This window comes from Orycteropus afer, unplaced genomic scaffold, assembly GCF_000298275.1.
Source record: "Orycteropus afer afer isolate SDZICR_OR568_19922 unplaced genomic scaffold, OryAfe1.0 scaffold00507, whole genome shotgun sequence".
Lineage (NCBI taxonomy): Eukaryota > Metazoa > Chordata > Mammalia > Tubulidentata > Orycteropodidae > Orycteropus > Orycteropus afer.
Genome location: NW_006922094.1, coordinates 1,744,436 through 1,767,768, shown reverse-complemented (window position 1 = coordinate 1,767,768; position 23,333 = coordinate 1,744,436). Strand labels below are relative to the sequence as shown.

The following is a 23,333-nucleotide window of genomic DNA, read 5'->3' as shown; positions in this document are numbered from 1 at the left end:
AAAGAGGCGGCCATCAGGCGCAGTAGTCATCTTCTGCAGAGGTGAGGGCAGGAGGGGCAGCCTGACCCGTGGCCCCCACTTGTCCCGAGGGTGTGAAGGGCTAAGGGAAAAGGCCACGCTTCAGACATTCATGATCCACCCCCGCATGGCTCCAGGGGGCAGTCCGTTAGGCAAGGTCTGTGATGTGTCCTTGCCAGGCCACCCACACACACGCACGCGCGCGCGCACACACACACACACACACATACACACACCCATTTTGTAGTGTTCTCTCCACCCCCCGCAACCCTGCTGCAGATTTCCAGTGATGGGAGGATATCCGTCCATCCAGGAGACGGGAACACAGGTAAGGACCCACCCCAGACTGAGGGAGGGGTTCCGGGAGCCTCACTTGCTCCCCACAAGTCCCTGTGTTTTCTTTAAAAGCCGAAACCGGGGTTCAGTAGTAGGGTCCTGCACCCTGCGAGGAAGATGATGCCACATGGAGTGTTTCCCAGGCTGGAAGGAGTGGGGGCCAGCCCCCTACTAGCCTCCAGTAGGGCAGGGTGGCCCAATGGCCTCTTTGGTTCAGGGCAGGGTGCTGGGCCTCATGTGGTACGGTTCTGGCGCATGAGGGGCACAATGCTGGCGGGCGGCCCGGCCTTGGCCAGGAACGGGTGCTTCAGCAGCTCAGCCGCTGTGGCCCGCTGCGCAGGGTCACGCACCAGCAGCCGGTCCAGAAAGCCCTTCAGGGATGGGGACACCTGTGGGCAGGCAGGGGAGAGGTCAGGGGAGTGGGTCCCTGCCCTGGGTCTGAGTGCCAGAGCCCCCTTACTCCGTTTCCTCTTTTGTCAAATGGGCTGACAGCATCTACTGTCCAGGGAGTGGGCAGAGGTCAGGGGTGTCTCAAACTTGGCTGGGGGATAAAGACAGAGCTGGAAGGCCCTACCAGGGGCTCATCCCACCCCACTCTGGTGGTTTGGCAACAAGCTGGCAGAAGCTGGGCCTTGGAGCATCCCTTTGTCACCAGGCGATTCTTCCCTTGTCCCCTGGAGCCGGCTATACCCTGTGTGTCAGCCAGGCCGGCCCAAGCACAAGCTCTGTGAGAGGCAAGGGTCGGGAAGCCCTGTGTTCTGCGTGCTCTCGGTTCCTCAGTCCCTAAGGAGCCTGTTTGCATGGACACACATGGGCAGAGGGGACAAGGCAGCACCCAGTAAGTACACCCTCTCTGGCTGGCAGTGCCTGCTGCCCACACCCAGTGCCCTGCTTGGAGCACAGGCTGGGGTGTTAGCTCCTGCCTGCTGTGTGCCATCTGCCCTGCCACCTGCCTGCAGGGACCAACCTTGTGCAGGTTCTTCAGCCGGGGCGGCAGATTGTCCCGAATCATCTTCATGGCTTTGAGGGGTGGCTCATTGAAGTAGGGGGGCTCCCCGTCCACCATTTCGATCACCATCACACCCAGAGACCAGATGTCCACCTGCCGTGGGGGTGGGGGGAGTCAACGACAAGAGGACTGAGCTGCAAAAGGATGGCCAGTCCTTGGAGGGCAGGGAGTAGCCCTGGGGAGGGGTGGTCCCCAATTCTGCTTCTGTATCTTCATGGGACCCTCTTTCTCTCAGGCCTCGCCTGCCAGACCCTCCCCCCACCAGCCCAGGAAGCCATCAGAAGGGCCCTTGGTGGCTCTACCTCCTGGCACCCAGCCCTTTCTTGTGCTAACCACCAGCAATTTTCCCAGGTGAAACCTGCCTCTCACCCTCCTTCTGTGGTAGTGCCCAGGGACCCAGGGATAGGTCGTGACCCAGGCTGGTTATCAGCCGTCAAGACACTGATTCAGCAGGACACATGATCCAAGCTGAGCCAATCAAAGTCAACCCTGGGACTTTTCCCCAAAAATCCAGGAAACGGTAAGGCTGGGAGGCTGGGGAGACTTGTCTCATTATTGCCCAGGGTCATCTCTGCTCCCCCAGGGGAGCACCTGCCCAAGTGAAGATCACACTGAGAAAACCCAAGCCACAGAGGGAAAGAAGCCCTGCATGGCTGGGCCCAAAGCTGGCCCCTGTAATGTCACAGTGCCAAGCACAACAGGTTCCACACAGTAAGGTCCACACTCAGCTAATCCTTTTGAGCTGGGTTTCTGCCACACACAAGCAGTGCTGTCAGAAATGTCCTCTAGAGTCTTACACCAGAGTGCGACCACTACTCTAGTCCCCCATAATGTGCATCGCAGGGACGCCTTTTTCATGGCTGGGCACCTGGTCAAGTCTTGTTGGCTGACTGCCTGGAGGAGTCCTCCAGGCCACAGCCCACAGCTCAATGGCTCAAGGACAAGCAAGTAATGGCAGTGAGTGATGCAGGTCAGTGGAGGTCCACAGGGACGGGTGAGGGCTGTGGCCCCAAATGAGGGCCCTGTCCCCTGGACAGGGGAGCAACCCCTCAGTGCTGCCAACTGTTCTCATGTAGGAATCTGGGTTCCATGTGGCCACATCACCTGGTTTTCTGCCAGAGGATGGGAACTTGGATTTTTATGTGAAAGCTTTCTCTTTAAAATGCTTCCAAGAGCATCTTCAGGCCACACCAGTCAGGCGCCTGCCAATCTGTGGCCTGTGCGCCAGGCTGTCAGCTCAGCAGACCGTTCCCATTGCCAAGTGCTGGGCCTGGCTCAGAATGAGCGCTCAGTCCAGAATGAATGAATGACTCAGTGCGTGCACGCTTTCCTGTCTTTCGGTCTAAGCGTCTGTACCTTCTCTTCAAGAAGCTCTCCCCAGGGACCGCCCACAACCCTCTGCTGTGTCAGTTCCTGGACTGCCCCAGTGTAGGCTGTGCTGACTGTGGGCTGAGGCTGGACTCACCTCTGGCCCGTAGGGAAGGCGGGAGATGAGCTCCGGGGCCATCCAGTAGGGCGTGCCCACCAGCGACTTCCTCCGTGGTACCTCCTTGCTCACCTGGGCGCAGAACCCGAAGTCTGACAGCTTTACCTGGGGCAGGGTGACGGCAGCAGGGTCAGAGGGACTGGAGTAGGGACAGGCAAGCCAGAAGGGTCCACCTACGGAGTTCATGGCACAGACACGGTGCAGCCTGGAGCAGGGGGGCTGGACTCCACTGCCAGACTGCTGGGTTGCGCTGGCACCTACTGGCTCTGGGCCCTGAGGCATGTCACCTCCCCAGTATGTGACAGGGTCTGTGAGGGATGGGCGAGATCTGACACGGGACGTGGCGTGGGTGCTGGATCAACCAGAGCCAGCATCCCCCAGCCCTCTCCCTCGCAGGCCCTTGCCCTTCTCTTAAGTGCTTCACATGGCCAGCTCCTGGAGCCCCGCAGCAGCTGCACAAGGTGGGCACCACTAGCCCTGTTTCTCAAGGGGGTCAACAGTGGCCCAGAAAGGGAAGCCTTGCCCAAGGTCACCCACTGGTGAGAGGCAGGGCCGGGTATGACTGCAGGTGGGCTGGCTGCACAGTGCATTCTCATAAACCCCTGCTACAACATGACCACGACAGGATCACTGTCCATCCACCATCCCAAGGGCCAGCCTCATGCTCAACTACCACCACTTGGTTTCTTCTCTGACCCTCCCCACAGGGCTGGGAGGCAGGGTAGGAAGAGCACAGCCACTTTACTAGCGAAGGATGCTGAACTCAGGTGGGATGGGGGAGGGGGAGGGGAGTCCCCTGGCTTTGAGCCTGGGCCTTGCATTCTAGGGACTGAGAGCAGGGCAGGCCCATCCCAGACACTGACACCAGGAACTGGTCCCCGTGTAGACTGGATCTGAAGGGGAGCCGCCAGCCACACTGAGGCTTCTGAGGGAAGTGGCCCAAAGGCTGGGCCATGATCTGGCTCCAAAGCCCATGCCCTGGGCCTATTCCCTGGAGGAAGCAGATCTGACAGGGACAAAGCTCTACACTGGGGCCTGGAGGAACACAGCCCTGTGCTTGAGGGTCTGGGGGAACACGGCCTGATATGCACCTCTGCGGGACCCATAGGCCCCACTCAGCCCATAAGGCACTGTGTGGACCACCTCCCCCTAGAAAGCACACATACTATGTGTACAATCTCCAGAGAGAGGGTCACTGCCTCTGCCCCTGAGGACTGGTGGGGGGTCACCACCTCCACCCCTGAGGACTGGTGGGGGCATCACTCCGCTCCTGTGGACTGGTGGGGGGGTCACCACCTCCACCCCTGTGGACTGGTGGGGGGGTCACAGCCTCCACCCCTATTGACTGGTGGGGGGATCACTCTGCCCCTGTGGACTGGTGGGGAGCTGTGGTGGTGTAATGCCTAAGGCATTTGACTGCTAACCAGAAGGCTGCCGGTTCAAACCCACCAGCCACTCCTCGGAAGGAAGACTGGGTAATGTACTTCCATAGTGATACCACCTTAGAAATCCAAGGAGGGGTCGATATGAGTCGGATCCGACTTGATGGCAGTGAGTAAATTGGTGTGGGGTCACAGCCTCCACCGCTACCGCTGTGGACTGGTGGGGGCAATCACTCCATCCCTGTGGACTGGTGGGGGGTTACTCTGTCCCTATGGACTGGTGGGGGGTCACCACCTCCGACCCTGTTGACTGGTGAGGGGTCACTGCCTCCACCCCTGTGGATTAGTGAGGGGATCACTTCACCCCTGTGAACTGGGGGGGGGGGTCACTGCCTCCACCCCTGTGGACTGACGGGGGGATCACTCTGCCATTGTGGACTGGTGGAGGGTCACAGCATCCGCCCCTGTGGACCGGTGGGGGGATCACTCCACCCCTATGAACTGGGGGGGGGGGTCACCACCTCTACCCTGGAGATGGGGGGTGGTTTACTCCTAGGCACTGGTAGGGAACCACTTTCTGGGTGAATGTGAAGAAAGTCAAGGGCCCTTGCCCATCAAAACTTACATGCACCCTTGGAACAGAAATGCACATGTGGGCACTGTGAGGTTTATCCATGGGTCCCAGATTAGGAACTTCTGTCCAAAAGATGGGAAACAGGCCCAGCTTCACAGCCCCTGGCCCCGGGTGCTCGACTGGGAATGGTTCTCGGTGGAGGGAGAAGGCAGTGAGGGAGCTGTGGCTGTCTGCCCTAATCTGTCCTCCCCTCTGGCCACAGGGATGGGCTCCTCTCGTGGCCTCCTGTGCCGACGGAGCTCCTGCCAGCCTGGGTCCCCACAGACCTGGGTACCTGCCTCTAGACTGTTACACCAGGAACAAACAAGCTTTCTATCCCTTAAGCCACCACCTTTGGGGCTCAGAATGTGGAGAGACCTTGAGAAGCATGAGGCAGCCCCCCGCCGCCGCTCCTCACCCGGCCATCGTGGGTCAGCAGGATAGAGTCACTCTTGATATCCCGGTGGATGACGCCCTGGGCGTGGAGCACGGACAGGGCCTGCAGCACGGCCAGGCAGACGGCAGCAATCTGCTCCTCATTCATCCTGCGGGGGGCAGGGGTGAGCAACGGGGCAGGCAGGGCCCCTCTGGGGTCTGAGGGGGACAATGCCCACCCTGGGGAAGTTCATTTTACTCAGGCAGGGTCTAGCCGCCCGGCCAGTACCTGGTGTGGGTGACGATGTCAGTGAGGGCGCCCCCCTCCAGGAACTCCATCACCACCCAGAGCTCGTCTCCCACCAGGTAGCTGTTGTACATCTCCACCACGTTCTCGTGCTGGTAATCCCGCATGATCACCACCTGGGGGGGAGGCCGGTCAGTGCCACCCCACCCTGCCCACCCTGCCGGCCCCACTGCACGCCCAGTCCCACCGGTACTGCCCTCTCACACTGGCAGATCCGCCCAGACCTCAAAGCTAGCTTGAGGCCGGGCCCTCAGGTGGCATTCTGGAATGGCTCCCCATGCCTCCCCCATCTTTTGATGCCTGTCTCAGACCACTCCCGGGCTGGCAGCCCTGGTGACTGGCCTGGAGTTGGGACAGGGAGGTGGCAAGCGCAGGGGTGAGATAAGGACAAGGTATGATGGGGGGAGGGGCAAGAGGAGGGAGGAATTCCAGGCACAGAGATCAGCCGGGCAGAGGCCAGGGGAGAGGTGGGAACTGGATGCGATGCTCACAGGGAACCTCATGAAGGGGAAAGAGCTCAGGAAGCAGCCGAAGGAAGCCCTGTTAATCCTGGGCCAGGGAAGCGAGAGCCCGCCCCCAGCTGCAGAGCCCCTGGGGCTTCCACGCCACAGCATGCCCTCCAGGGAAGGGGCCCAGGATCAGCCTTGGTCCTAAGCTCCTGCAGCAGCCACAATGTGCCAGATGATGAAGGGCCTCAAAGGCCAGGCAGAGGGGCGGGACTGTCTCCGTTGGGGGTGGCAGGGGAGCCTTGCAAGGGGGGGTCAAGTGGGGGAGAGACAGGTCAGATCCAATCTAGAAAGTTCCCTTTGGCTGCTACATGGGAAATGTCGAGGGGATACCCAAGGGGGAGGTGGGGGCAGGGAGAGGGTGGGGCTGCATGACACGTGCACAGTCTGGTGCGGACAGGCTGGGGGCGGGGAGAAGGAAAGGAAGGAGCATCCAGGGTCCCGCCTGGGACAGCAGCTGGGGGCGTGAGAGGCTTCCCTGAGATGGGAACCTAGAGAAGGAGAGGTTTGGGGGAGATACTCGGACACCTGTTTGGGACTTGATGGGTTTGGGGGTTCTGGGGCTCAGAGAGACACCAGGGATGGGGACAGAGATGTGAATGTTGTCAGAGCAGAGGCAAGAACCGTATGCTGGGGACAGAGGTGGCACCTTAGGTGGCGGGAGGAGGGAAGAGAGGAGGTGGGGAATCCCAGACTCAGCCTTGAGGGCCTCAAAACCATCTGGGGTGGGACAAAGGGGTGAGAGAGAGGTGAGGCGCCGAGGAAGGCCGCCCGCCCACCTCGTTGAAGAGCAGCTCTCGCCTCTGCTGCTTGCGCAGGTCCATCTTCTTGACGGCCACCAGCTTGCCCGAGCTGCGCACAGTGGCGATGCACACGATGCCCGTGGAGCCCTCGCCGATCTTGATGAAGTTGTCCAAGTAGGAGCGAGGGTCACCTGGGTCCACCACCAGCTGCAGGGCAGCCCGGAACTGCTCGTGGGACACACGCTGGGGCTCCCGCTGGGGAGAGCGGGGGCCAGGAGGCCCAGGGGCGGTGGGGACAGTGGGGGCAGCAGGGACAGCTGGGGTGCGGGCCAGAGGGGCCAGCTGGGGCTCAGATGCATGGGGGCCCAGCACTCCAGGGCTGGGGGCACCGCGGACTTGGGTTGGGGGCCGGGAGGAGGAGGACTGAGGGGCAGCCAGGCCCCCCGCAGATGGCCCATTGGGGGCCCTGCCATGAGGCTCCCCCTGGAAGAGAAGAGAGAGAGAGGGACTGCTGTCAGTGGAGACCGGGCCAACTCTGCTCCCCGAGGAGGGGCCTGGCTGTGGGACAGACACATGGTGAGAGATGGATGGTGAATGGGGCATAGTCTGGAGCTGGTGGTGGGGAACAGTGGGGAGTCCTAGGGTGGGGGGATCAGTTACCTGGGCACCACGGGACGTGTGGTCTGTGTCGGCCCACGGGTACGTGTTAAAGGGCCGGCCAGCTGTCATTTTCGCCCGGCTGACATCAGGCCCAGAGAGGGGGCGTTTGTCCCGAGAGGGCTCCTGGGGACCCCCTGGGCCCTCCCTGGAAGACTTGGGCCTCTTCTCTGGCCCCACCCGCCGCCTGTCGCCACTGCTGCCACCCGCCTCGCTGTGACTGGTGAGCCGGCCTCGGCTGCCTGCCTTCTCCGGGCCCCCTCTGGCCATGGCAGCCTGTTCCTCTGGTGTCCCGTTTTCCTGGCGGGTACGGGCAAGGGGTGGCGGGCTGTCTCTCCGTAGGGAGTTGGAGCGTGTCACCGACATGTTCTCAAACTCGTCGAGCAGCAGCGTGAGGGCCCCATCCTTGGCGCCTTTGCTGCCCCGCACGATGGTCTGGGGTCCAGGGGCAGTAGTGGGTGGGGGAAGGAAGAGGTGGGGCACACAGGACGTGCATCCAACACACCGGGACAGGACAATACAACACACACAGAGACAAGACAGAGACGAAATGAAGAGATGCCATGGGTGATAATGGGAGTGGGCAGGTGGGGGCAGGACCGGGGAGGCCTCTGCAGCCCCTCCCCACACTGAGAAACCAGTCGCAGCAGGGGGAGCTGATGAAATCCCCTGGGCAGGACTGGCCCCCGTGGCTGGGTGGTCCCCTGAGAAAAACCCATCCTGTCCTCTGCTCCCCAGGCCACAGGCAGGTCCTGCCCTGTAGGCTGGAGGAGGGAGGGCAAAAGCCAGACCAGCACATAATCAGCTCTGGAAAGATGCAAATTACAGGGTGCTAGGGCCAGGCCTGGGCCAGGCACTTCCTTTCCTACAGGGCTGCCGGGTCATTAACCCCAAACCACTGCTCTCTTCTCCTCAGGAGGTTGGGGTGGAGATACAGGAAGAGTCAGAAAGGCCCAGAGCCAAAGGCTGGGGGGAGAGAGGGCCCTGGAGTGAGCGATGGCTGATGCCAACGTCCATGGGGGCCAGACAGAGGAGGACGAGCGGGCAGAGCCCAGCCTCCACGGCCACTACCCCGAACCAGGCCATGGCCACCTCTCTCAAGTACCAAGTCATAGTCTCCAGGGCTCTCCCCTACCCCAGCAGCCCTCAACCACCTACTGGCTCCCTCAGCTCCAGGCACATGAGCCTCCTCAGGCATGGCCCTACCTCAGGGCCTTTGCACTGGCTGTTCCCTCTGTGTGGACCACTCCTGCCCATACTCTGCCAGGTCTGCTGAACACCTGTAGTAGAACCCCCCTACCTACTGCCACTTGCTTTCTCTCCAGAGCACTGGAGCCAGTGGCCATGGAGCATCTGTCATTGCCTGGCTCTCCCTAGTGCCACACTCAAAGGGGCAGGGGCTATTTTTCCCTCTCCGGGTTCTAGTCCCGCTATACCTATCAGCACTTAAAACAGCACCTGGTATACAGAAGGTTCAGTGAATACTTGCTAAAAAGTGAGAGAGAGGTGGGCAGGCACAGGCTCTGGTGAGTAGAGAATACAGTACCCCTGCTGAAAGGGGGCCCTGCCCACTAGCACCACTGCTGGCACACAGGGACTGGGGAGAAGGCTGCCTGGAATGTGCAAAAAATGTGGATCCCACCAATGCCCCCTGCAGCTACACTGGCCCCGTGTGGCTGTACCTGCCTCCTACTCCTGCCGGCCCTTGGTGCCGGGACAGGAAGTCTGGACTTACAGGGCGCTCAGAGAAGGGTCGTGTGTAAGGCAGGCCCGTGATCAGACTGGGTTGAGAGGGTCTGAGAGGACTGGGGAGGTTCCAGACCTGGGGCAGCAACTGCAAGTGCCCACGGGGCTCCCAGGACAGTGCCAGCCCATGTAGTACCTTCGGGTATATCAACACAAGGTGTCCCTTCCTCATGGCGAGCGCAGCCCCAGGCAGCCAAGGAGGGGTGTTTAGGAGCCTGAAGCTGGGCACACAAGCAGCCAGCCCAGGCCAAGGGGGAACTGCAGCGGGTGGGTGGGGCCCACACACCCCGAAGAGCAGACCTCTTCCACCCTAGAGACAGCTGCCACTCACCGGCAGCCGATTTGTCAAGAGAAGCGAGAAACTGAGATTTGGACATGAGGCCTCTTGCCTTTCAAGCAGTGGCCAAAATTCAAAGTGTCCCAAGCACTCTGCAGACAGGGACCCTGGTGCGAGAGCTTCTGAACCTATGCCCCCTCCCTGCCACCAGGCAGCCACCAGGAGAGATGAGTCAGCCTTGGGCCCACCCCCAGGCTCGGCCTACTGATGGTCACATCACCTCCACCCACTGAGGGCAAACTTGGCCACAGGCCTCCTAGACCTTCCTGGCTCCGACTGCCCTTACAGTAAAGCCACGCTCCCAGGCTGGCTTTATGAGGCCTGGCATGGGCTCACCAGCAGCATGCTCACCTCATCTCAGGGCACACCTGGGTACCTGGGCCACAACCTTCACATTTTCACATGGAGGCAGGACAGGGGTGAAGAGCAGGGATGGTCTTGGAAAGAGACTTTGGTTCGTATCCCATCTCTGCTATCTTGCTTAAGGATGGTAAGGAAAAATACAAAATCCCAAAAAGATCCCAAAGCCAGGGCTTTACATAGGTCATTTCCTCCACTGAAACCTGCCACCTGCTCCCTGCCACCTGATGCATTTGCTACTCCTCAAGGGCCCTGGGGCTCAGCTCAGGTGTCCCCTCCTCCAAGTAGCTCTCCTGGATCCTGGGATTGCTTCAAGCTCCTCTGGGCCCCCCATCCCAGCTGGGACCTCTCAGGGCTCCTGAGGTCTGGGGATGTCCTCTCTGGACTGGGAGCTCGGCAGAGGCTAGAAAGGTGTGAGGCCTTTGCTCCAACCCAAGGATGGGTCTGGAGTGGCCTTGGGGACAGGAGGAGTCCAGAGCTCAGCATGTGAGCAGCAGGGTGTAGGGAGGGGTTTAAGAGGCTGGTGCTGGGAGACTGTCAGAAGGGCCAGGAGAGGCTTCAGGGGGTGGGTAAGTATGGGGTTCTCAGAATTAGAGGCCAGTGTGGCGTAGTGCCTAAGGCATTTGATTGCTAACTGGAAGGCTGGCGGTTCAAATCCACCAGCCGCTCCTCAGAAGGAAGACTGGGCAATCTACTTCCATACAGATACCGCCTCAGAAACCCAAGGAGTGGTCACTATGAATTGGAACTGACTTGATGGCAGTGAGTTTGTTTTTTTTGTTGTTGTTGGCATCTAGGTGAGGGGCCAGTGGATGGGTCAGAGAACTAGGGGATGGTGTGGTCACTTTTTCAAGGTCAGTGCTGGTTTGGAGGAGCCCAGCAAGGAGGGAGGGTTGGCTGTAGGGTTAAGCGTGAAGGGTTGGGGTCACCCCGTGGGGGTCAGCGTCAGGTCAGGGAAGCAGAGGGAGATGCCGGCATACCTTGGGGGCCCCAGGCTGGATGGAGGTGATGCAGGCAGGGTCGACGAGAGGCTTGGGCCGGCGCGCCGACTCCTCGATCAGGCTCTGCCACTGGCGGGGCAGCCCTGTGAACTTCTGCTCGTGCTGGTCGAAGCCCGTGTGCACACGGTGCTCAAAGTTGGATGGCGCGGAGATCTCCACTCGCTTCTTCTTCTTCCCAAACATGGCGCTGGGGACTTGGGCTCCAACCAGGGGCCTGCACACGGGAGTCACCCCACCAAGGTCAGTGGAGACAGCCAGAGCCCACCACCTCTCCTCCACTCTGTTCCGCTCTCGTCCCCCTCCTGAACCATCTTAGCTGCTTCCTCACTGCCTCTCGGCTCCTGACTCTGGGTCCCCTGGTGAACCCCGGGCTCCAGTCACACCACTCCGTTGCTCAGAACCCTCCATGATGCCATCTCACTCAGGGAAAAAAGAGTCTTCCCATCACCTCTCTGTCCTCATCTCCCCTTTGCTCCCTTGGCCCCAGCCACATTCGCCATCACCCCTCAGGGCCTTTGCACTGGCTGTTCCCTCAGCCTGGACACACTTCCCCCAGATCCCCACATGGCTCCTTTCTCCCTCCAGTCCTTCACCTCCTTTCCTGGCCACCCCACAAGTAAGAGAGCCCCACGCCCTGCCATCCCTCTAGCATCGCCTTCATAGCATTTTTTTTTTTTTTTTTTTAAATAAAATTGCTACAGAGTCGATTCCAACTCCTAGTGACCCCATGTGTGTCAGAGAACTGTGTTCCAAGGGGTTTTCAGTGGCTGATTTTTTATTTTTTAACTTTTATTGTGATTTGGGTGGAAGTTTACAGAGCAAATTCGTTTTCCATACTGCAGTTCATACACACTGTCTCATGACATTGACCACAATCCCCACAATGCAACAGCTCCCCTGCCACTTCCTCCCCATAGTTACCTCTTCCCTGTGTCCTTCCCTCTATGCACGCCTGCCCCTAAGCTGTCTCCCTGTGCAGGCACTGCCTTCTACTCCCCCATGATTGATCTCTCTGAGGAGTGCGTCCACCTGATGGAAATGTTCAGCCCATATGTCAATAGCTGAAGTAGATCACTAGGCTTTTCTTCTACGTGCCTCTGGATGGACTCAAACCTCCAACCTTCCAGTTAGCAGCAGAGTGCTTAACTGTTTGTATCACCCAGGGACCCCTGTACTGTGTTTGCCTCCCAGGTGTTCATTCCTATGTGTGTTTACTGGAACGACAGCTCCATGGGCCTGGTTTCCCCTGAAGCTCCACCCTGGTCCCAGCACAGCACCAGGCACCCTGGCTGTGCTCAGTGAAGGCTGCCTGACTCACCGGCCGGACCAACCTCCCTCAGTCCTGACTGTGCTAGGAACACCACATACCTTTGCTCACTCATTCAACAAACAGTTTCTGAGTGTCTATAGTTTGCACGACCCTGAGACACCCTCATTACAATGCTCCCACTTTACAGATGGGGACATCAAGGCCACGTGGACAATGACAGACCAAACAGACCCAGACTGCAGGACCGTGCTCCTCAGTCAGGTACTCAGAACAGTGTCAGGCACAGAGTAAATGCTCGACAGAAGCCAGTTTAAAAAGCAAAGGTGATCACAGAGAGACAAATACTGTATGAGTTCACTACTGTCAAAAGTCAAGGCAAGGTTTACACACTGAAGGAAACTTTCTTTGTTGGTTACCAGGGATGGGAAGGAAAGTGAGGAAAAATTCCTAGATAGGTGGTGGTGGGCAGAATGTGTGTATACACACACACACACACACACACACAGAAACCAAAGATTATCAGTCACAACCAGGAGTATGAGTGGGAAAGGGGAAGCTTTTGTTTGGGGAGCACTGACTTTATGCTAATGGTGGTGGAGTATTTTGGAAAAGGATAGCAACAATGGTGGCACAAATAAACAAATAAAATAAAAAGCGAAGGTGCCAAAGGGGAGACATATACCGATGGGAGTGGCACATGGCGCGAATCCCTCTTTGCCATTTATTGCATGTGACTCGACCAAGTGACTTCACGGCCCTGGGCTTCGATATTCCCATCTGTCAAATGGGGATCAGCCTTGTCCATACCTCACAGGGCTGCTGGGCGGGGTAACAGGAGCAAAGATCTTGCTACGCGGCCGGGCACAGAGTGAGTGCCATGTCAGCGTTTGCTACTGAGACTACGCTTGTTTTCTCTGGCGGTGTCTGTGGTAGGAGGGCCCTAAGTGGCCCACATGTGGGCCTTGTGCTCACTCACACAAACCTGGTTTGATGCTGGATCTGCTAAAAGTGCCCTTGGGCAGGCAACAACTCCTCTCTGGGCTTCCGGTTACTCATCTGTAAAATGGGAAGAAAACATCCATTCATTCACTCCTTCATTAGTTTAGTAATAACTCACCATTGGGTCTCCTTTGTGCCCAGCCCTGTGCCGGGTGGTGGTGAGGACACAGTAGTGACCAAGACAGCAGGTGCCCTCATGGGACTCTCTTGCTAGTAGACCTGTCACTAGAGGGAGACAGCCCCGAGTGGCAGAGCTGGGGAAACACAGAGAATACAGAAGCCCAGGGAACACAAGATCCAGCTTAGAGGGGGTGGTGTGCGGCTGGGGGTTAAAGGGAGGTTTCCTGGAACAGGGGTGATATGAAATGGGTCCCAAAAGAAGAGAAACATGCTGGGTGGGGGTTTCTGACTTGTTCATGGCTGGCTCCCCAGCGCCTGGTATGGCACTCAGCAGTCGGCACTGAGTGAGTTCACAAATGTGGGCCCAGTGGGCCGCTCCTGTGTGTCTGGGATGAGGCCCCGCCCCCTTTACCCTCTCTATCCTGTGGCCCCTCCAGCCCCTACTTCTCCTCTGGGCTCTTTTCCCTGTAGGAGCAGCTATGGGTGGAGAGGTGGTAGGACCATCCATGGGTAAGTCTGGCGGAACTGGTTTAGCAGCAGAGCCTAGTGGGAGGCGGGCAGGGACACAGCAGCCAACCTGTCTAGACTGGTCTGGGCCTCTGGGCCAGCAGATGACCAAAGCCAAGCCTGCCCAGGGAACCCCCAGCTGGCCCAGTGTCCTTGTCTGCCCTGGAACCCGGGCTATCCAGACCTGGGATAGGACAGACTCTGCCACGATTTTTTTTTCTTTTGCCCTCGGCCTCTTCTCTTGCCCAGGATCAAGCCAGGAGCCCCTCTGTGTCTGGCCTTAGCCCCAGTCTCCTGAACAGCGCCATCCCTCCTCCCTCGCAGACCTGCTCAATCCCCAGCTCGCCTCTCTCCCTGGGCTTCTCGGCCCTTAGTGTGCGTCTTTCTCTCTTTCTCATTCTACGCTTGTCCCTATACTCCCTGCCCATCTCCATCTCCCCATGCCCCCCTGCCCTGTCACCCACACAGGGGCACTATGCTCTCTCACCTCTTCACTATTTTCCCAGATGTCTCCCCAGTTTGCCCCCCCAGTCCTGCGGCCTCCCTGCCTCTTTGCTATCTGCGGCCCCCAGCGCCTGGAACAGAGCCTAGCATAGTCAGCTCCCACGGCCCTCTGCAGGAACCAGGTTATCTATGTGACCCCTCATTAAACCCTGAGATGGGAGCAGTCAGGATCCAGATGGGGGCAGGCAGGAGGCAGTCTGGGATTCCTGAAGCCAAACAAGCTAGTAATGGGAGTGGGTTGTCATTACCACTCTCTCACAGACCAGAGCCCCCTCCTACCATAAGTTCCCAAGCCCTCTCTGCTCACTGCAGCCAGCACCGCCCACTCAGCTATATGAGATCCCCACAGGGGAAGAGGGCGGATCCCTCCGGATATTTACCCGGGGGCACCGCTTCCCTCTGGGCACTGCATGGAGGGCAGGACAAACAGAGGAACTGACCCTGTTTATAATGATCGGGAGGGAGCCCCACCCTGAGCCCTTCCCCAGGCAGCTCCAAGCCCTGCTGGCTCCCCCACCAGGTCCCCAAGCTCTAGGCCTTATGGGGACACACCAGGCCTGGCAGGGAGGTGAGAAGCAGCTACAGAAAGGCTACAGAATGCACCAAGAGCAGGGACGTGGAAGAGGACGTGCTGGGGTTCCTAGGCAAGCTGGGAACTTGAGTCAGCCAGCCGGGTGCGCAAACCCTCTGCTGCGATGCCCTGTGGGACCTCACTTTCTGCGTGTGTGAAATGGGGGTGATCCAACCCACTCTGGAGAGCTGGCTGTGTGACTCTAGGCTGCTAACCCAGCCACTCTGTGCATCTGCAATGCCTGTCTTAGAAGGAGGCAATGGCGGTCCCTGCTTCCCAGAGTTTTTTCTGTAAGGAGTCAGAGAACAGAAAGCATGCCAGCCTGGCCCAGACACCCAGGCAAATAGCAGGACTGAATGTGCACATGGTAAGCGCTCAATCAATGTCACTCACCAAATGCTAACTGAGCACCTACTGTGCCTTGGCCCTGTTCTAAGCACTGAACTCAGACTTGCTCGTTGAATCTTGGGAGCTCTGGTAGCGTAGTGCCTAAGGCACTTGACTGCCAACCAGAAGGCTGGCAGTTCCACTCCTCGGAAGGAAGATGGGGCAATCTACTTCCGTAGTGATACTGCCTTGGAAACCCAAGGAGGGGTTGCTATCAGTCGGATCCGACTCGACGGCACATAACAACAACAGAACAACAATAATCCAAGAGGTAGAGGCCATTCTGAGGCCCAGGAGCCCCTGCAGGACCTGCTGTCCCCTCTGCCCTCCTCCCCTCCCACAGGCCCCCTCGCTCACCCTGCCCCAGCTACCTGCGCCTCCCAGCTGTCCTTCAAACCCTGGCCATGAGCTCAACGCAGGGCCTTTGCTCTGGCCTCTGGCCCCACCTGGCCCACTCTTCTCCCAGAGCTGTACTTGGGTCTCTTCCTCCCCACCCTCACTGGTTCCATACTCAAATGTCACCTTCTCAAAGGGGTCCATGCCCTGTCTCCTCTATGTCCCTTTCTCTGCTTTACTTTTCATTGCACTTTGTTGTTGCTGTCAGTTGCTGTGAGTTGACTCCAACTCATGGTGACCCCATGTGTGTTGGACTAGAACAGCACTTCTTAGGGTTTTCAAGGCTGTACCTTCCTAGATGGTGCTCAGGTGAGGGAGGGGGAGTCTGGCTTACCTTCCTAGCCCACAGCAGGCTCTCATCGCCCCCAAACACTCCCCATCACTCCTGCCTCCGAATCTTCGCTCAATTCTTGCAGTCCACCTGCACTGCCCCCCCCATCCAAATCTCCCTGCAGGCAGGTATCCTTGGGGACCCTTACCCTAGACCCTACTACACCTTTGAGACCAACACATCCCCTAGTCCAGCCCCTCTTTGGCAAACACTCTATCCACAAATGGCCCCATCACACTCACCCACCCACCCATCTATATGTACTGAGTGAGGGCTGACTCTGCCAGGCCTGGTGTCAAAGGCTACCACAGCGGACAGAACAGGCAGACACGAGGCTCCCGTTCTAGGGGCTAGGAGGGTCAGCTAAGGAGACAAATGGGAAGCACCTCTAGGCACTGGGGGAAAACAAAGCACGTCCTGGCTGACACAGCGATTTGGACTCCTGGCCTCCAGAACCATAAGAGAAAAAAGTCTCTATTATTGTAAGCCCCCTACTTTGTGGTACTTTGTCACAGCAGCTTAGGGACAATCTCCCTGCTCCAGGGACCTAGAGCAGTGCCTGGCACACAGTAGGTGCTCAGTACCCATTTTTAGGACAGATGAACAATGCCACGGCTGAAGTGCCTAGTCTGGACCTTGGGGGAGAGCAGGGAAGGATGGTGAGGGCAAAGGGCTACCAGAAGGCCTTGAGGCCTCTCCCAGACTGCCTGGAATTCTAACCTAGAGCTTGACAAGAAACTGGGGCACAAGTCTGCAGAGAAGACTACTCAGTGAAGAGAGACTACATAGTGAATAACCTGGGTGTGTTCACTGCCCCGTCGTCCCCAGCCTCAGCAGCCTTGGCAGCACCAGCACTGGAGGTCCACCCCAGCCATGTGGCAGAGGCTGGGAATCTGAGGAAGTGGTGGCATATTTTAGCTACAGGCAGGAGAAAAATCATACAGGGGGACAGGGTAAGGCACTGGCCCCCAAGGCAGCGGGGTGTCCACAGGAAATCCACCAATCTCAGCAATAGCTGAAATCCCAGGGGAAGGGCAGCAGGCCGGAGTCAGGCGTCTGTCCAGGGAAAGAGGAAGAGCCCTGCTGGGTGCCGCCATCCTCCCACTCGCAGGCCGTTGAGTGGGCTGTGCCCTTGGTTTGGGACCCAAAATGCCTCCCACCCCAACCTTCACCTCCTTATCCTTCCTTTTCCTTCAAACTGCCACGTTCTCGCCTTCTCAACGGCCTCCGTCCCAGCTATAATTTTACATTTCCAATTTGACATTACATGTGGTTCTTTGATTAATGCCTGTCTCCCCCCAGCAGACTGGCAGCCCCGCCAAGTGCAAAACCAGGTCCGCCCTGGTCACTGCTGTCTGCCCAGCAGCGGCCAGCACAGGCCTAGCCCAGTATAAAGGCTCCATAAGCCGTTGATGGTTAAGAGCAAACTGCTCAGCTCGACACTGGTCCCACCACACCCAAGCTGTGTACCCCAGCAGTCACTCAGCCACTCCAGCCTCAATGTCCTCATCTGCAGACTGGGGGCACAATAGTCCTTCCCTCCCGGTTATGTCTTGATGATCTCACGACATAACACACGTAAAGCATTCAAAACAGTATCTGGCACCAATCAGTCCTCACTACAGCCCAGCTACTGTGATGATTACTGCTACTGCTGTTGTCACTACTGATGAAGAAACTAATGAATCCGTGAATGAGACACTAAGAAAGAGGGCACTGGGCATCCCCTCTTGGCCAGGACAAACATGCCAGTCTTACTTTCTCCACTCCTACCTGGGAGGGGAGCATAATGGGCTTGGCCACGCTGTGTCCCCAGCCCAGGGCCAGGCATGCATGGTTCAGCGTGGCTGAACAAAGATTAGTGCTTATTTTGCTCAGGCCAGTGCCCAGGGTTCTAGAAGCTAGAGGGGGGCCCGAGGCTACCAGCTCCTGGACCCCCTCACCCCAAACTGGCCAGACACAAAGGACACTGCTGGCCACTTCACCTCCAGAGGTACCCAAGGCAAACCTGACATGTGAGTGAGTATGCAGGGACCAGAGATATCAGACTGGACTTCATTCATTCCTCCCCATGAGGCAGAGCAGGAAGGACGAGGTAACACACCCCTGAACTCACAGCCCTCACTCTCCCTGCTAGGCCATGCGACACACACTACCAGCCCCTCTTCCCCCACAGAGCAACATGCAAATGTCATACAACACAGCTACCAATGTACATAACAGCCACTTGGCACCTCACACCCACAGAACCAACATTCATCAAGAAGCACAGACATCCTGTAACACACATACGGATGCCTCAGACACACACAGGAGCCCCCGGCGGTATAAACAGCTGAGCACTCACTGGTTAACAGACCAGCTGGAGAGTCACACCCACCCAGAGGTGCTGCGGAAGAGAGGCCTGGTAATCTACCTCCAAAAAGGCAGCTGTTGAAAACCCTACGGAGCACAGCTCTACTCTGACACCCATGGGGTCACCATGAGTCAGAATCTACTTGACGGCAACTGATAGACACACACACAGATACATGAATACACAATGCACTGGACATCTGACACACTATAAGAAACAGCTCCACAGAGACCATCACATACACACATGACAGGAATACCCAGGCACGCACAACTACAAATCTCCAGGAACACATGCCAGTGATCACAGAAAACTCCCCAACCAGCCCAGAACCCTACCCTGCCTGACCACTCCCATGTGGGCCAAAGCAGGAGCGTGGGGACAAGAGCTCAGAACCAGGGGTCTGTGCCTTGCTTTCTGAGGCGCTGTGAGGACTGCCCAGAGCCTCAGTTTCTGTCTTCTGGAGTCCCAGGAGAGCCGACCTTGAGAGCTTCCAAGGCACTGGTAGGAGAATGTGGGGCCAGACTTAGGATAAGGACCAAGTAATTGAGAGGGCCAGGACAGGACATGCAGGTAGCCCACAATGGGCCCTTGAGAAGCCATGGAGGAGGAAGCTCCGTCCCCCAAACTGTTAAGACCCATGCATTCTGTCCACAGTGAAACCACATGTTGAAGCAGGGACCCTGGCCAAGACCCACTGACATGTACGAAGGACCTTGGGGAATGACCCGATATTCAGCAGTGCTGACCCCAGTCATCACCTAGGAGCACAGGGACACACGTGCCCACACACCCAACCCCATGACACACCACCCCTGTTGCCTACTTAGAAAGATGCACCCCAAGACCCCCATGTTCTGCTGCCCACACATCCAGGCATATCTCCCAGAAGAAATACAAAGCCAGACAGCAAGATCCACACAAGCCTAGACCCAAATACAGTAGGTAATCAGATTGCGTGACAGACCCAGGGTCACAAAGAAACACTGAGTGACCCAGTGAAGCAAAGACCCACTGGCCTTCCCCCCCATGCAAACCAAAGCCCAGGAACGCACTGCCACAGAGACACCCAAGGACAAGCACTGACACTGTCAAGTCCCCAGCAGACAGACACCTGCCACCCTGCACATGGGAGTGTGGCGACCCCACCCTGGCCCTGGGAAAGGTGTGGCCGCTCACATATGTGCACTGGCTCCAGAGGCCAGGTGGCAGGCCTGCCCCTCCACCCCACGCCCAGCCCAGCCCGCCTTCTCCTGCCTGCCTGCCCGCCTGCCTGCCTGTGTCAGGCAAGCTCACCTCCACCATTCTTTGCCCCACTTCCTGGTCCACCTTCGATGGGGCAGGGCTGCAGACAGAGAGGCTTCCAGTGGGAGAACAGGAATCAGGGGCTTCCCTGGTCTCCAACAAGGAACCCACCAAGGAAAGCTGCCTGGGCTCTGTGCCCCTGCCTCCCTGGCAGTGGGTGGTGACGCGGCCCTGCCCTGGCAGAAGCTGGGCCTCAGCTGTGGCTCCAGCCCACAGAGGGAGGGAGAGGAGGTGGGAGGGAGGCGGGGCTGAGTCTAGAGATAGAGTGGGCAGGCCTGGGCCACGGGGCCCACAAATGCCAAGGCAGAGGGAGGGGCTGGGCAGGGACAGAGGCAGCAGGACCCCGACGCCAACCCTCAGCACACTAGCACACACGCCAGCACACACGTGCCTCCAGCTCGCACCTCCACGCAGGCCAGGTGCCAGGGCCCCAGAGGCAGAGCCTACAGGGAGCAGAGCTGAGCCCTACGAGGGGCTGACTGCAGGGGAGTGCTGAGCGGGGTTTTGAACAACAGGCCCATGGGGAGGAGGGTAAGTGTGGGTGACAAAGCCCAAGTTAAAGGACAGAGCTTAGAGCACTGACCAGTGGGCTGGAGTGAGGCTAGAAGAGGGATGGTTGGACTCCCCGATGTGCAGCGAGTCTGGCTCTGGGGATCACCACGTCCTCACTCCTGGCTGTGACTCTAGCAAAGTGTTCAGAGGGCAAGGTGAAAGAGGCCAGCTGCACCCCACAGGCCCCCTAGGGCAGATCAGAGACAGGCGAATGCAGTAAACCCCTGGTCATCTCTAGGTGTGAGGTTGGAGCTGGGGAGATACGGGGGCAGGAGTGGAAAGAAAGAAAGGCAGCGGGGGCTGGGGGTACTAGGGCTTCAGGCCATTCTGGCTCTCACCTCACCGGGATACCAGGAATCTAACCTTCCAAAAATAATTAATGGCCCGACTCCATGGAGAACTTGCTCCTAGCACTTGACCTGCATGCAGTCCTTTTACTAACCACTGCCCTGACTGAGCCAGGCATTAGTACGAGTGACAATGGAGGAAGCAGGCCCAAAGAGGCTGACACCTACCCAAGGTCATCTGCCCCAGGGCTGTGCCCTTACCCTGCTGCTCCAACAGGAGAAAAAGTGCTCAGGGAGGGGGGGCCACACGACCCACAAGGGGCTGCACTGGCCCTGGCCCACCTCTCCTCACTTAGGGCCCCGGGCCACAGTGGGGTTCTCTGGGGGCCCTCCCAGTGCAGCCATGTTCCCTCTGTCCTCAGCAACTCTCCTTCACTTGTGGCTTGGTCACCTCTCTCCTCCTCCAGATGGCACTTCCCCTACAAAACCTTCCCTGACCCCTAATCCAAGGCAGAGCTCCCTGTTGGTACCTTGTTACTTGTGTAACTGCCTGTCTCTTCCAGGGACTGAGACCTGCTAAAGCAGGAGCCAGGGTGCACTGGTTCATCCCTATTTATCCTCAGGCCCTGGATCAGATACCTCCTCATCCAGGCAGCCTTCCCTGATGCTCTAGGCTAGGTCAGGGACCTCCTCTGGGCTCCCTTGGCCTCCTGGAGCTTCCCCTACGTCTGCCCTAACCACTCTATCCTGTGCCACTGCCATTCCAGCCCTGACCCTCTGCCTGCGCCTGCCCTGTCCTGGCCCTGACCTCTTCTGACTGTCACTGTCTGTATGTCTCTTTCCCCTGTCCATCTACCAACATTTATTAAGCTCCTAACACAGACCCTGGGATATCAGACTAGACAAAGGTCCCTGCCTGGGAAGCTGACACCCCCCCTAGTGGGACAGCTTCCCTACTGGAGGCTCCTGTGACAGGCAGGGACCAGATATGCCCAGGGGGCTTGGCCCACAGCAGAAGTCCAGTCAGTGGTCCCATAACAGGGAGAACAGTGAGTGAGGGGCCCAGGTGGGCAGGTGGACAGACACCTGTATCCTTCCTACAACCCCACTCTGGCCCCCATCTCCACATACAAGACAGGCACCAGGACGACTGCACTCACTCCAAGGGCCTGGAAAGCCTACCTAACCTGCTCCTGCCCACCAGCGGCCACCAAGCCAGGGCGAGAGTGGGACAGGAGCTTGAGGAAGGGCAGGGTTGGGCCCTGGGCCACAGCAGAGCAGGTCTGGGGACTCCAGGAATCCCAGATCCCAAGCCGCTTCATCCCCCGTGGGGGTGAGGCACCTGTGAGGCAGTCACCCAGAGGAGCCAGGGAGAGCAAGCTCCCCAAACCTGTCTGGCAGGTTTGGGCTTTTGTGGGGGAGGAGGGTCAGGACTGGCAACAGCCTGGTGCTGCAGGGAAACTTGTCGGGGGAGGGAGCAGGAACAGGAGACAAGGAGGGAGGGTCAGCCCAGCAGGAGGCCAGGAGGCCACCTGGTAACAAATGCCCCCTCCAGTGGGGCCTCCTGAGAGCAGGACTCAGGGCAAGGAGAGATGGGTCCAAGACTCTCTCACATGGCAGATCTTTGGTCTTGTGTGGCTTTAATGATGAAACTTTCCAAACACACCCCAAATTAAAAGAATAAAACAATCCATGTTAAAACCCATTCCCAGGTTCTTAATTATTAATATTTTGCCACATGTGGACTTCAACTGTCCGTTCCCCCTACAGCCTCTCATCTTTTGCTCTCTCTATTGCCTGAGGCATCTGACTGCTAACCAGAAGGCTGGAGGTTCAAACGCACCAGCAACTCCGCTGAAGGAAGATCTGGCAATCTACTTCCGTAGTGATACTACCTCAGAAACCCAAGGAGGGGTCTGAGTTGGTCAACAACAACACAACTGAAGAGATTATACAGGTGCATGGTCCAAGAGCCAAAAGGCACCCACACAAAAGGTAAACAGTGGCACAATGGCCTACCCCAATTCAGCCCTGGAGACAACCCCTGCTAGAGTTTCTTCCTCTGCTTTTTGGGAGAGCTCGCGTACACGCATGCACACGCGCACACACACTCTGGCACACGCACACACACACTGCTCTGTACCTGCTCTTCCCACAAACATTCCTTGGCTCTCTTATGCTGTTGGCACTTAGAGGGACACTGCACCATCCAGTCAAGTTGAAGCCACACACCCGGGACCTCGAAAGTGCCCTTCCGGACTCATTCTGTAACAAAATGCAGCCCGCAGGCCCCAGGAGACGTGTGCGGGCAGGCTCACAGCAGCCCGGTCTATGGCCAGAAACTGGAAACAATACAAATGCTCGTTTGTAAAACTGGGCAGTGAATGGCGATCTCCACTCTGCAGAACAGTACATGACTGGGAGGAGTGACCTGCAGCTACAAGGTGGCCGAATACCAAAAACCACATGCAACAGTAGAAGCAAGTCATAAAATACACACTAGGACTCGCTTTAGATAAAGTTCAAAAACCAGGCAAAATGAAACTCCACTGTTTACAGATGTCTACAGAGATGGTAAAACCAGAGAGCAGCAAAGCAGTGAGAGCGGCAAAAGAACAGTGGCCTCTGTGGGGAGGGGTGGGCAGGCTGCGCTCCAGCCAGGCTATCTCACCTGGGCGGAGGGTAGCTACATGGGTTCCCTTGACAAGGACTGGCTATAGTGGGAGTTTCCGTTTACACACTTCTCAGTGTGCTATGTTGACACATGACTTTAAGAATACATATACACACCCAAAAGGAAAACTTCAGACCAATATCCCTCATGAATATAGATGCAAAAATCTTCAACAAAATCCTAGCCAATAGACTCCAA

General features: G+C 57.9%; 1 protein-coding gene across 1 annotated transcript; it reads right to left on the bottom strand.

Moving 5' to 3' along the window:
* Positions 1 to 587: 587 nt before the first annotated feature.
* On the bottom strand, positions 588 to 11,083 carry PAK4 (p21 (RAC1) activated kinase 4). The gene is made up of 8 exons (XM_007955528.2): positions 10,856 to 11,083; positions 7,436 to 7,867; positions 6,812 to 7,258; positions 5,509 to 5,642; positions 5,263 to 5,389; positions 2,829 to 2,954; positions 1,322 to 1,456; positions 588 to 743 (listed from the first exon to the last, which is right to left on the bottom strand). Exons 1-8 carry the CDS (start codon positions 11,057 to 11,059, stop codon positions 588 to 590), a joined length of 1,761 nt encoding a protein of 586 aa, XP_007953719.1. The 5' UTR covers positions 11,060 to 11,083.
* Positions 11,084 to 23,333: the final 12,250 nt, after the last annotated feature.

Bases quoted from the DNA above. Each gene is read 5' to 3' on its own strand.
- PAK4 (XM_007955528.2), bottom strand. From the start codon at position 11,059: ATGTTTGGGAAGAAGAAGAAGCGAGTGGAGATCTCCGCGCCATCCAAC. The intron at 7,868-10,855 runs GTATGCCGGCAT...CCTGGACCCCAG, and splicing joins TCCAGCCTGGGGCCCCCAAG to ACCATCGTGCGGGGCAGCAA. The intron at 5,643-6,811 runs GTGGGCGGGCGG...CCTCCCCCCCAG, and splicing joins GAGAGCTGCTCTTCAACGAG to GTGGTGATCATGCGGGATTA.